Source organism: Lagopus muta, chromosome 5, assembly GCF_023343835.1.
Source record: "Lagopus muta isolate bLagMut1 chromosome 5, bLagMut1 primary, whole genome shotgun sequence".
Taxonomy (NCBI): domain Eukaryota; kingdom Metazoa; phylum Chordata; class Aves; order Galliformes; family Phasianidae; genus Lagopus; species Lagopus muta.
The window spans coordinates 63,645,849-63,656,667 of record NC_064437.1 but is presented as its reverse complement, the minus strand read 5'-3'; the positions used below and the strand labels follow the sequence as shown (position 1 = coordinate 63,656,667).

Sequence of the window (10,819 nt, the reverse complement as noted above, 5' to 3'; positions counted from 1 at the left end):
CTTCTTTCCAGTATTTTAAGGCAATAAGTTATCATCTACAGGCAAATAATAGCAAATTAGGAAATCTAAATGGGATATATGTACTTTAATATACGCTTGGTAATCAGAAAGCCAAGTATTGGTATGTCATTACAACATCTAATTTTCAATCTCGCAAGGAAATTAGATGCTATTACATCAGTTAATCTAAATGCCTTTCTTGCCAATAATCTGTGAAGAAGAATAAATGTTAATTCCTTCTTCGGTCTTCAGATAGATTTTACACCTTCAGATTTTATTGGATCTACTCCTTTCATTTTCACCCAGTGGAGAACATTGGCCACCTTGTTCAAAGGCACGGACCACTTGTAGGAGGCAGAGGAGCAGTGGCCAATGTGCACGGCTGCCTGTCTGACCCATGGTCATCCCCGCTGCTCCAAACACCAGCTTAGTTCATTAGCAAGACCCAGGCTGGGTACAGAGCAGCCCTGTACCAGCCCTCGAGGTGCCCATGCCCCTCTTCTCCCCACTTCCAGGATGCACTGAAAATATGAACATTGTGCATAGTAGCTTTGCAATTAGAGCACAGTGGGCACAACTAGGACTAGGACTGCAAGGCATTTAGATGTTAGTCTCCCATTGGTGGACATTTAAGTCCAAGCCTCCAAATATTAGAACAAAGCAGGGTAAAACTCCCTCTGACTTGTTAGCAATGCTATGTTTCAGCTGGAGAACTGGAAGAGAAATGAAGAGGCTCACCTGAGGTCCCAGCTATCAATGCCTGTGATGGAATGAAGCATTCCAGCTCCTCAGCCTGGTACTCAGTCCTAAACATAGCATCATTCTGCCTGCCCTCTGGTCTGCTCTGTGCTTTCTCTTAGTTTAGCAAAGAAAAAAGTAAAAAAAATGTCAGCAAAATGCCTTTTCAGAGTAATGACAGAGATCACTGAGGTCTCTCTTGTTTCTTACCACATCAAACCACCTTTAAAGTTCAGACGGGAGTTTAGCACTTTGTGCTGAAGGCAGCACCAGTGCTGGGTGAGGTGAGAGTAGACCACTGAGAGCAGAACTGCTGCTACAGGGCAGCAGGAGAATCCACGTTTTTGAGCACCCTCTGCTCAAAGGCAATCACCAGACGCGACAGAGGTTGGTTGCAGACCTGCACAAACAATGAGAAGTAAGTTGGTTTTCAGAGCTGCGTGTGTGGCTGTGGAGGATCACAGACAACCAAGTTTATCACACATTACCAAGGCAGGAACATACTTCGTTATGTAGAAACAAAGTTTATTATAACGGATGTGAAAGCCCAACAGAAAGCTAAATCTGGGATTTTTTATTATTATTTTCTTTCCCCTAGAAATAGAAGGCAGGTGGTGTTGGGAGCTGCAGGGCCAGAGCCCCTGGTGTGTGCAATGCAGCAGGACCGTGCTGCTGGATGCAGGCACGCACAGATGTGGAGCACACTCCTAACATCTGCACAAGGGAATAATTCCACTCCAGTAACTTCTTTTCCTTAATTAAAAGGCCCTGAAGTAGTGCTGGGCAAGGAAGCACCTCTCCTCTTGGCACCTACTTGTCATAGACTGGATACCCACCTTGCTTTCATGTTCACGCTGCCAAAGGCATTGCCATACTGCTTCCCAGGAGAACCTGTGAGAGCTTGGAGTCAGGAGTTCACACCAGCAGGGCATTTGCAGCCTCTGAAATCACAGCAGCCAGCATGGGAAAGGGCAAAAGGTGTCAAAGTGCTTAAGCAGGTTGTAAATGTGTGATGCTTCACTACTTCAGTACAGATATGGGCAGAGAGGAACGGTTTTAAATTAGAAGAGGGGAAATGTAGGTCAGATGTGAGGAAGAATTCCTTTACTCAAAGGGCAACGAGGCGCTGGCACTGCTGCCCAGAGCTGTGGGTGCCCATCCCTGGATGTGTCCGTGGCCATGGGTGGATGGGCCCTGGGCAGCCTGAGCTGGGGGGGCACCCAGAACACAGCAGGGTGTGGAGCTCAATGAACTCAAAGGTCCCTTCCAACCCAGGCATTCTGTGATTCTCTGTTGATACACTTAAGCAACACTTGCACTGCTCCATGCTCAGGTCTCTTTGCTCCACAGGCTCGTGGTGCAAAATGGAGGAGTGGAGCTGCTGGCAGTGGCTGATGTGCCACCCAGCCTTATTCTGATGGAACAGCAACCTGATATTTAATAAGGAAATACTAGAAAGGGTCCACGTACTTATTTATTATTATTTTAAATTTCAGTTCAAAATGCACTGCACAGATAACTTTCAACGCTTTCAAAGCAAAGTTACAGCCTGGAACATTGCATTTGGAGGAGACAGCCACGAGGGAAACCTCACACAGCAGATGACCATTCCTACACAGAATGCTTACATGTTTTCAGACCAAACGAATCTTTTATGAAATTCTTTAGAGAGAATTAAGAGCATTGCTAGTTACTGTGCCACACCTGCAGCCATGAGCAGAAACACAATTCATCAGGCGTGTGTTCCCTACGCAAGTCAATTGGTTGAGGCAATGGGAGCTGCTGGTACCCTGCCTCAGCATGACTTCCCAGGACTCCTCTGGAAATGAGATCACACACCCAAAGACATTATTTCCCAGAAAAGTTATGTTAAATAACAACATTACGAAGAAAGCAGAAGCTGCAAGCAGGACCAGGCTCTGTTTCAGCCGTGGCCCTTCACACCTTTCAGAAATGAGAAATTAAACACCCTGGGGATCTGTGTGAACGCTGCCACAGCAGCTGGCAGCAATGAGAGGGGTTGGGACAGGACGGCTGCCTTTGTGCTAATCAGGAGCCAGCTGATTGAGTCTGTAGCTTTACAAAGAAGGGGAATTAACCAAATGAAAACATTCATTTCCATACAAAACTTTATGATACTGTAACTCCAGAAACAAAGCCCGTTCTGAGCGCTTCCATCTGCTCCACTTGGCTTGTGCTCTTTGAAATAAACATCTGCTTACAAGATGAAGACATGGGTACATTTGTGTCTGACGGTTTTAGCAGAAAAAAGCATTGAGGTGATTTTAAGCACAAAGTTGGGCATGGGATGCTAAAACCGAGGGTACGGTTTGGAACATTTGTTTAGGACTTTGCTCTTCGAAAGGAAGTTTTTTTAATTCCTGATCCCACACCATTGCGGAAGGACCGTTTGTTGAAAGGCATCTCCAGGAAGGGAGGCTTTAGGAGAGCCAGCTCTTCGCTCCTGCCCACCTTGGCTAAGCAGCTATTCAGCAGCACCAGGCAGTAATCAGATTTTTCATACAGCTGGCAATTCAAATAAAAAGGATTGCTGCTCTGAAGAGAGAAAAAAAGAGAGAGATAAGGGAAGGTAAAATTATGGATTTGTGCGGTTGACAGGGTTTGTTCGGTATGAAAAGCAAAGCAGAAACACAAAAACAATTTATGCTTAGAATGACAAGTATGAACTGCTATTTGCTAAGGATTTGTTGTACTCAAAATCAGATTTTTTTTTTAATAGCTTTACAGAGCACGTAACTGATGCACCTTAGGTTTAAAATACTGATACTGCTCAAATGATGCTTACGAAATGAATTGTTTGCTGTGATGCTGACCTGTTGTGACATGCAGCGTGGTTTCCCTAGAGCATCATGCATACTTTTTGGCCTAAAATGAGATTTTTTTTCAGTTAGCAACGTAACAGCATCTTGTTACCTCTTGTGTGAAGTCACTCAGCTTCAACGACAGAGAAGGGAAAATGAAAATAGCTGTAAAGCAGAAGTCTGAGAGAGGAAGCTTTCTAGCAGTTATGACCAGTTATGGTGGTAGTTACATTTAATAATGACAACGTGGTAATAGGAAGTGTAAAAAGCCTGGATTAAGATCCACATAGGTTTAAGTACAAGTTCCTTTTACTGCACTTCACATCATAAAATGCAAACAGCACAAGAACTTAAACAAACTCAAACCAGATTTAAATTAACATTGAAATTAAACGGAAATATTTCTTGGCATGTCTCTAGAGGCTGTGAGCATCTTTCATCGTGCCATGATTTACACACTCGTTGTTGAGCTGCCAAAAATCTGTGCTCTCTGTGCCATCCCTTTAAGCCTCTCAGTGCTGCGTTCTTGTTTGGGAGATGGTTGCATGATCAGAAATGAGAGGTGATGCAGCATTTACACAAGTAAAACATACAGAGGAAGCAGGAGATAGATAGATAAAGTCTAACAATAAAATAATCCACTGTAAGAGTAGCCAGTGTTCTACCAGAGACAGATCTCCTTAATGAAAAGGCAGTGATGCACAGCACGGTGCAGGGAACCCAGAAATCGGAGCTGTGACTTCAAGAGCTATTTCACAGCACTGGAAAAACAAGTCTTTGTCCAAGGCAGGAATACTGGATGTCACTTGAAATAAAACTTCTCATTCCGCATTGGAAAGCCTGACTGAAATGGTGTATATCCTGTTTGACCAACAGCCTCTCATACTACCTTGGTTGAGAACAGAAGGATTATTAGCAGTGTTCTTTAAATAGCAAACTCACTTTGATTTCACTGTTTAAGAAAGTTAAACAGTCCATGATACCAAGGGGGTGTCACCGATTCTACAGAATAATCTTCCCAACTTGGTATTTCTCCTTTACCTGCACATATTAATAGCAGTGACTAACAAACTTACTGGTTTATAATTTATAATTTCAACAAATGAAATAAACATACATCTGTTATTCTACCTATTGGATGTCAATGAGGCACTGAAATGAAATGAGGGGAGACTGATGATTCCCTCTTATCCGTATGATATTTCAACACTGGCAAAAGTTCTTCACACTCAACATCCAACATGCAGCAGATTTCTTACATGGCAATCTTACAGGATTGCAGATTTTATGTGTAGCTAAAGCAAAAACAAGCTCCGTTCCAGACAATATTATCCAGGTATTATTAGATAATGTTTACTCAGTAGCCTCAATAGAAGTTCCTTTCATTTAATTAAAAAATCAAACCAACCACCACCACCAACAGATACATAAAATAAATGGAACATCTGATCTTCCAGTAACCAGGGATCATGACTTACCATGGAAGGGCCAACTGGGTAAGCCGAGCACACAAACATCGCTGAGATCCAAAGGATGTAAAGAAGGTTTAACCTGCATAGACTTCAAAGACAAATTACAACCAGTTAAAACGTGGAACAAAAATCCAGCAAGGCTCTACGCGTCTGTTTAAACACAAAACCAGCATATCTTCTCCAAATAGCAATTAAATTGCTGCATCGTTACCTGATCATTTTTTGCTCAGGAGTGTGTATGTATGTACATGCAGTTATACCACCAAGTTCCTCACATATCCTTTCAGTTCTTTCTTAGATGACCATTTTATACCAGAGTTCAGGAGTGAAAATGTCATCAAAGCTGATTTTATTGTGACTAATTGGTTCTTGTTTGGCCTTTTCTTCTTGTTAAATGGGAAAATGGCAAGAACGCACATTCAGCTGCCATTATGAAAGTACCAACTGATTCCGTTTAAAGTGTTCCATGGAAATGTCTTTCAAGTGGGTTTACTGTTAAGTCTGTATCATCATAGCAAATGTGGTCAAAGGTCTAAAGATTTCAAAAATACACTTCAAGAATTTTTACCTCCTCCAGTACATCGTATTTAGATCTTTAAAGCCTGTCTGCCAGGGAAAATAAGTAGAAGTGTATTTTAAGTAGAAATATTCTTCAAAGAAACTTGTTATAATCAAAGAAGATACAATGCCTAGCACAATGCATTACAAAATACGTAGCTCTCTTTTCCTTTTTCTACATGCTTAGCTTTTAATTTTTCATTTTAGCAGATCTTAAATGTTCTTCTTACTACTGAAGTTCTTAGGACACTATTTTCTTCTCTTGTATTCAGACAGATGTCAAGTTTATGTCAAGTTTATCCAATAAAGTCTTCTGTAGGACTAATAATTCCACTGATTTACATCAAAACATTATTTATTGTGTAAGAGCACTGTTTTTTACTGCTACAAAATTAAGAGTAGTGCAGCATTTGTTGGTTCAGCTCTACAGAGTGCTGTTAAAGCACTATGGGCTCTGCAAGTTCCCTGAATGTTAAACCACGCCACTGAGGCAACGCTGAAAAAAATGAAATTATTTTCTTTTCCCTTCGAATGAAAACACCAGAAATCTTTTTTTGACATTCATGCAGTGGTAGAGAGGTACAAGCCAGTGACTCAGCGGCCTCCAGTGCTGCATTCCTTTTGGTGTACACACTGAAAAATCAATGTACAAGGGCTCCAGATGGGAACTCTGCAAGAGTCTCTGGGGAGGCTGAAGCTTATGTAACTTACGGCAACTTTACCTCGAACATTCAGTTTCCTGATGTAGTTGCATTTAATTCTAGGAAGTACAAAGTAATAAAGGCTACAGATAAAGCTGGAAGAAACATTTAAGAGCCTCTGACACTTCTTGTAGGAAAAATCATAATTGGATCGAAGGTTGTGTTGCACTTTATTTTCATGATCACTGTACATAGCAGTACTGATCATACCAGTGCTTGATATAATCCCCTAATTCTTACTTTTTAACAAAGTGCTTACCATTGCTCAAAAGTACTTCAATGTACTCCTAAAGACTCTTCCCAACCAACAGAACTACAGAGACACAAGATGAAGTTAGCTTGACTTAAACACCATAGTAAGCAAACCATTTGTAAAAACCATCTGGAGAACATTTGTCTATTTGCACATTCAGTATGTGCTCTCTTATCCGCCAGGAAAATCCTTTCATTTGAACTGAACATTCAGTGCAACTCGTACAGGACCTCCAACTCCAACCGATAAGCGGATTAACCCACGTTCCTGCTGCAAAGAAAAGCTCTCCGCGTTGGATGCCGTTAGAGCAAAATGTAGCATCCACTTCCATTGTATCTGCATCAACCTAACTCAATTTTAATACAAAATTAGCCTTCTCACAACACTGTCATGAAAAGGAGGAACAAGAATAGCTTGTGATTAAAGTTTAGGATTTCTAGGTTCGGTGTGGAGCTGTACCTCAGGTATCGCCGGGTAACCTTTGGTGCATTATTGAGTTTGTACCCTGTATGCCCACCTTTATCAGATATCTATAAAACAGTGGGTTTGGTCACATTTCTACCTGACAAGCTTGGGACATGAGGTCCACAGGCTCCTTCAGCAGGAGGAGGTAACAAAAGGACAACCAAGTGGGGCAATCCAGCAGCTCCCAGGGGCTCCCAAGGAGGCTGCGTTGTGGTTCCTGGGGCACAGCTACAGGTTACTGACATTTCAGACAGTGGAGGAAGGCTGTTCTTGTGTGAGCTGCTGAAGGAAGGAGAAAAAAAACCAAAACAAACAGCAATCAAATATGCTCATTAAGGGTGTTCCACATGCAGGGTGGGAAAGATGCTCACAGGGCAGCAAATCTCCTTCGCAAAACAAATCAATCACATCTGAGCTGAGAAGGAGGAAGAAATCTATGGTTAACCTGAGGATTTGTAAGCATGTATTCATTTATTTGTGCCCACATGATAAATGCTCACAAGAAGAAACTCTTTTAGCAAAATTCCTTACGCTGTTTTCTGCTTCCAGTTCTACCTAAAAGCCAGGGAAGTTCACCAGACACCAACTCCTGCCCTTAGGATCTGACTCTCTCATAGGGAAAAGGGAAGTAAAGTTTGGGATTTCCACTAAAAACGTCTCACGCTTGCACCTAACTTTGAGTTTATTTTTTTTCCAGGTATTCTGGGTGCAGCGTAATGCACCACAGCTGTGATTTGCATGCATAAAGCATATGTGGAAATTTAGAAACATTCAAGATAGTCCCACTTCAGGTTTCGATGAATCAGGTTTAACAGAACAAGTGGCAATTGACATTTCCATCTCCCACTTCGTCTGCAAAGCACCCAGCCTGAAGCCTTGTCCCCAGGTAAGGTTCACCAATAGATATCATAGGTCGTATGAATCATTAAGAAACATGATACATTTTCAGCATCCTTAAAATTTGCATTTCGTGAGAGCAAATTAGCAGCAATAGCTTCTACTTCCTGCAAGGCCAAAAACAATCATCTGTTGACCTATTAACAGGATAGTGTATTGCATCTAGTTGTTCTCCTTCTGCTTCTCTCCAAAAAACTCATGAAACACAGTGCAAAGCTTCCAGGTAAAGCCATTGAGCTTATATAATTAATGAGATTAATAGGCCTATAAGAAGCTGGTATTTCTCTCCTCCATCACAATAATAAATCTGAAGCGTTTAAGCTGGCACTTCACGCCTCTGCTAAGGGATCAAAACAATAAAAGTGAAAGCGTACCCGGCCCATTAATACAACCCTGAACATTGTAAAACTAGATTGGGTTAGTAGTCTGAACCAGGGCAAGGTGCCAAATCTTCTCATTCCCCTCTAGGATGGCCACAGACAAACCATGGTATGGCCTTGCTTGAGGAATGCAGCTGGGAAATTGTGCTCCAAGCTCAAAGCTTCCCTGGCTTTCCAGAGCATCAAAAAGTTGAAGAGCCAGGGTGGTTTGCTTTGAGATCATAGCAAAGTGCAAAATGGAAATTAATGGTACTCACAGACTGCAAATATATTTCTGACTCTGTGATAACAGAAAAACCCAGCAAGGCACAAAGATGGAGGAAAAATGGAAAGTGGGCTTTGTTCCTTCATTGGTTATTGCTGGGCTCACACCTTGTGCTGTGTCCCTTGTGGGGATGCAAGTGAAGCCATTGCCTGTATCTTGGAGCAGATTTTGTCTATGGAGGCATAAAAGGTTGCCACAGGTCACACTAGGATAATCTGGGCAGCTGCCTGCTGTGTTTCTAACCCCTTTAAATCTGGTTGTGTCCCAGCAGCAGCACGTCCCATGCTGACACTTTGTGGGGTAAGGCCTGAGAGGCAAGTTCCCATCTCTGCTGGAGCAAAGTGCAGAGGGAGAGGCTCCATGTTGAGCCACGGCACTGCAACCCCTGCTTAAAAGATTCACGGCTCCTCTTTAAAACGTTATTGTCCATGCAATTCCACTGTGACCAAGCCCATGTTAGCAGCAGGTAAGCAGTGCACCTTCTGACATGCATGTTTGATCTATGAGGAGAAAAATCAAAAAGGCTTTACAGTCCCCCACTCCTCAAAAGTGTTTTGATCTGCGGGCTTTGTATGACCAGATGCTCACCAGCGAGGAGGTGTGCAGAGAGCATGGGGTAGTGAACTACACGAGGAGATCATAGCATCATAGAATGGCCTGGGTTGAAAGGGACCTCAAAGATCATCTAGTTTCAACCCCCCTCCTGCCATGGGCAGGGTTGCCAACCACCAGACCGGGCTGCCCAGAGCCACATCCAGTCTGGTGGAGGATTTACGGGCAAGCAGCGATGGGCACCGCAGGTCCAGGTGGCTGCACAACTTCAGAGAACTTCTGTGCCATCATGGCCAGCCGTGTCACTGTCACAGCTAAAGGGATGGAGCTGCTGCCTCATCTCCTGTGCCAGAAGTAGAAATTAGCTTTAAAGTCACATTTTCAATCCTACCTCAGACAGGAAATCTCAGCTGCGTCATCGTCACCATCGTCAGCATTTTGAAGTCTAAATCATCATCTCTATATTTATATTCCTTTTCCCGGTTGAAGTACACGGAGATGATGTGGGCAGAGACAGCACGAGTTTCCTTACCCGGCACTGACGGTCCCATTTCCCAGCACAGGGCAGATCTGAGATGCCATCAAATTGTGCAGCGATGCGAAACCTGCGCCAAACGTCACCACCCATGGATGGCAGCACACGGCACCTTGCGGGCGATCCGCAAACGTCCCCATCCCATCTCCCCACACCACCACCTTCATGCTTTTTATGGGATATGACAAGAACAGCGCTTTTGGCAAAAACATCTTTAAGCATGGCAGAAAGTATTTTGGGCTTATAAATCATATCGCGTTTTTTGTCAGCTCCCTTAGCGTGCCTTCAGAAAATGGATCTGCATGAAGAGCAACAACGTGAAAAACAAGCTCTCATTATTCCGAGCGCGCCATCGCCAAATGTTGAAGTCGTTTGATAATTTATCTGGAGAAAAAGAACAAAAAAGAGGAAAAAAGAAAAGAAAAAAGCACACCAGACAAAACTTGCTCAACCCATGAAGGAGAGACTCAGCAATTGGAAAGTGGCAGTAATTAACATTTCTGTTGTTCTTCTTTGTGCGTGCCAACGTAATTTATGCGTTCGGAAACTTCTCAAATAGATCCTGCAGGAAGTTGCAGCCTAAGAAAAGATGTCAGTGCTGAGCTAAAAAGACACCTGTCAAAGCTGAAGCCCCATTTCTGCTTGGATGCAACAAAGATCTCCATGATCTAAGAAAGCATGAATAGTTGTTCAAGTGGAAGCAAGAATGAAAAATGGGCCCAGAAAGACCAGAAAAAGGCAATGTTTTCTGGCAGCGGTGAGAAAAGGACATAGGAAATTCTGATGTGATTTAAGAAGAAGGGATCAAACTTTAAAGAGATCAAACTTTAAAGGAAACAAGAAAAGTGACTATAAATAGTATAAATAGTACTGAATAAAGAGAAATAGTTAGGCAGCTTTAAGGGCCATAATTTTTATATATTTTATTGCATTCTGTCCCAGAGTTCTCCAGCTGGTAAGGCTGAGAAAGACGAGAAAAACTTGACAATATATTAATAATTAATACAAATTATATTATATAATATATATATAAAAAATATAATTATATTATACTAATACAAATATAATATATATGTTATATATATATATTATATAATATATAATTAATACAAAAAAAATTTGTATTAATCTAAGACATCAAAAGTGTGTTTTGGCTCAAGCAAATGTGCATACTTCGGTCC

At 42.2% G+C, this 10,819-nt stretch overlaps 1 protein-coding gene across 1 annotated transcript; it reads right to left on the bottom strand.

Moving 5' to 3' along the window:
• Nucleotides 1–1,665: 1,665 nt before the first annotated feature.
• NPS (neuropeptide S) lies at nt 1,666–9,784 on the bottom strand. Its single transcript, XM_048946170.1, has 3 exons — nt 9,636–9,784; nt 5,039–5,120; nt 1,666–3,294 (listed from the first exon to the last, which is right to left on the bottom strand). Exons 1-3 carry the CDS (start codon nt 9,776–9,778, stop codon nt 3,082–3,084), a joined length of 438 nt encoding a protein of 145 aa, XP_048802127.1. The 5' UTR covers nt 9,779–9,784; the 3' UTR covers nt 1,666–3,081.
• Between the last annotated feature and the right edge of the window lie 1,035 nt (nt 9,785–10,819).

What these genes read in the sequence shown, in the direction of transcription:
- NPS (XM_048946170.1), bottom strand. Translation starts at nt 9,778, where the DNA reads ATGGGGACGTTTGCGGATCGCCCGCAAGGTGCCGTGTGCTGCCATCCA. An exon ending in AATGGGACCGTCAGTGCCGG is followed by an intron (nt 5,121 to 9,635) that starts GTAAGGAAACTC and finishes TTGTCTTTGAAG; the next exon opens with TCTATGCAGGTTAAACCTTC. An exon ending in ACCCAGTTGGCCCTTCCATG is followed by an intron (nt 3,295 to 5,038) that starts GTAAGTCATGAT and finishes TTCTCTCTTCAG; the next exon opens with AGCAGCAATCCTTTTTATTT.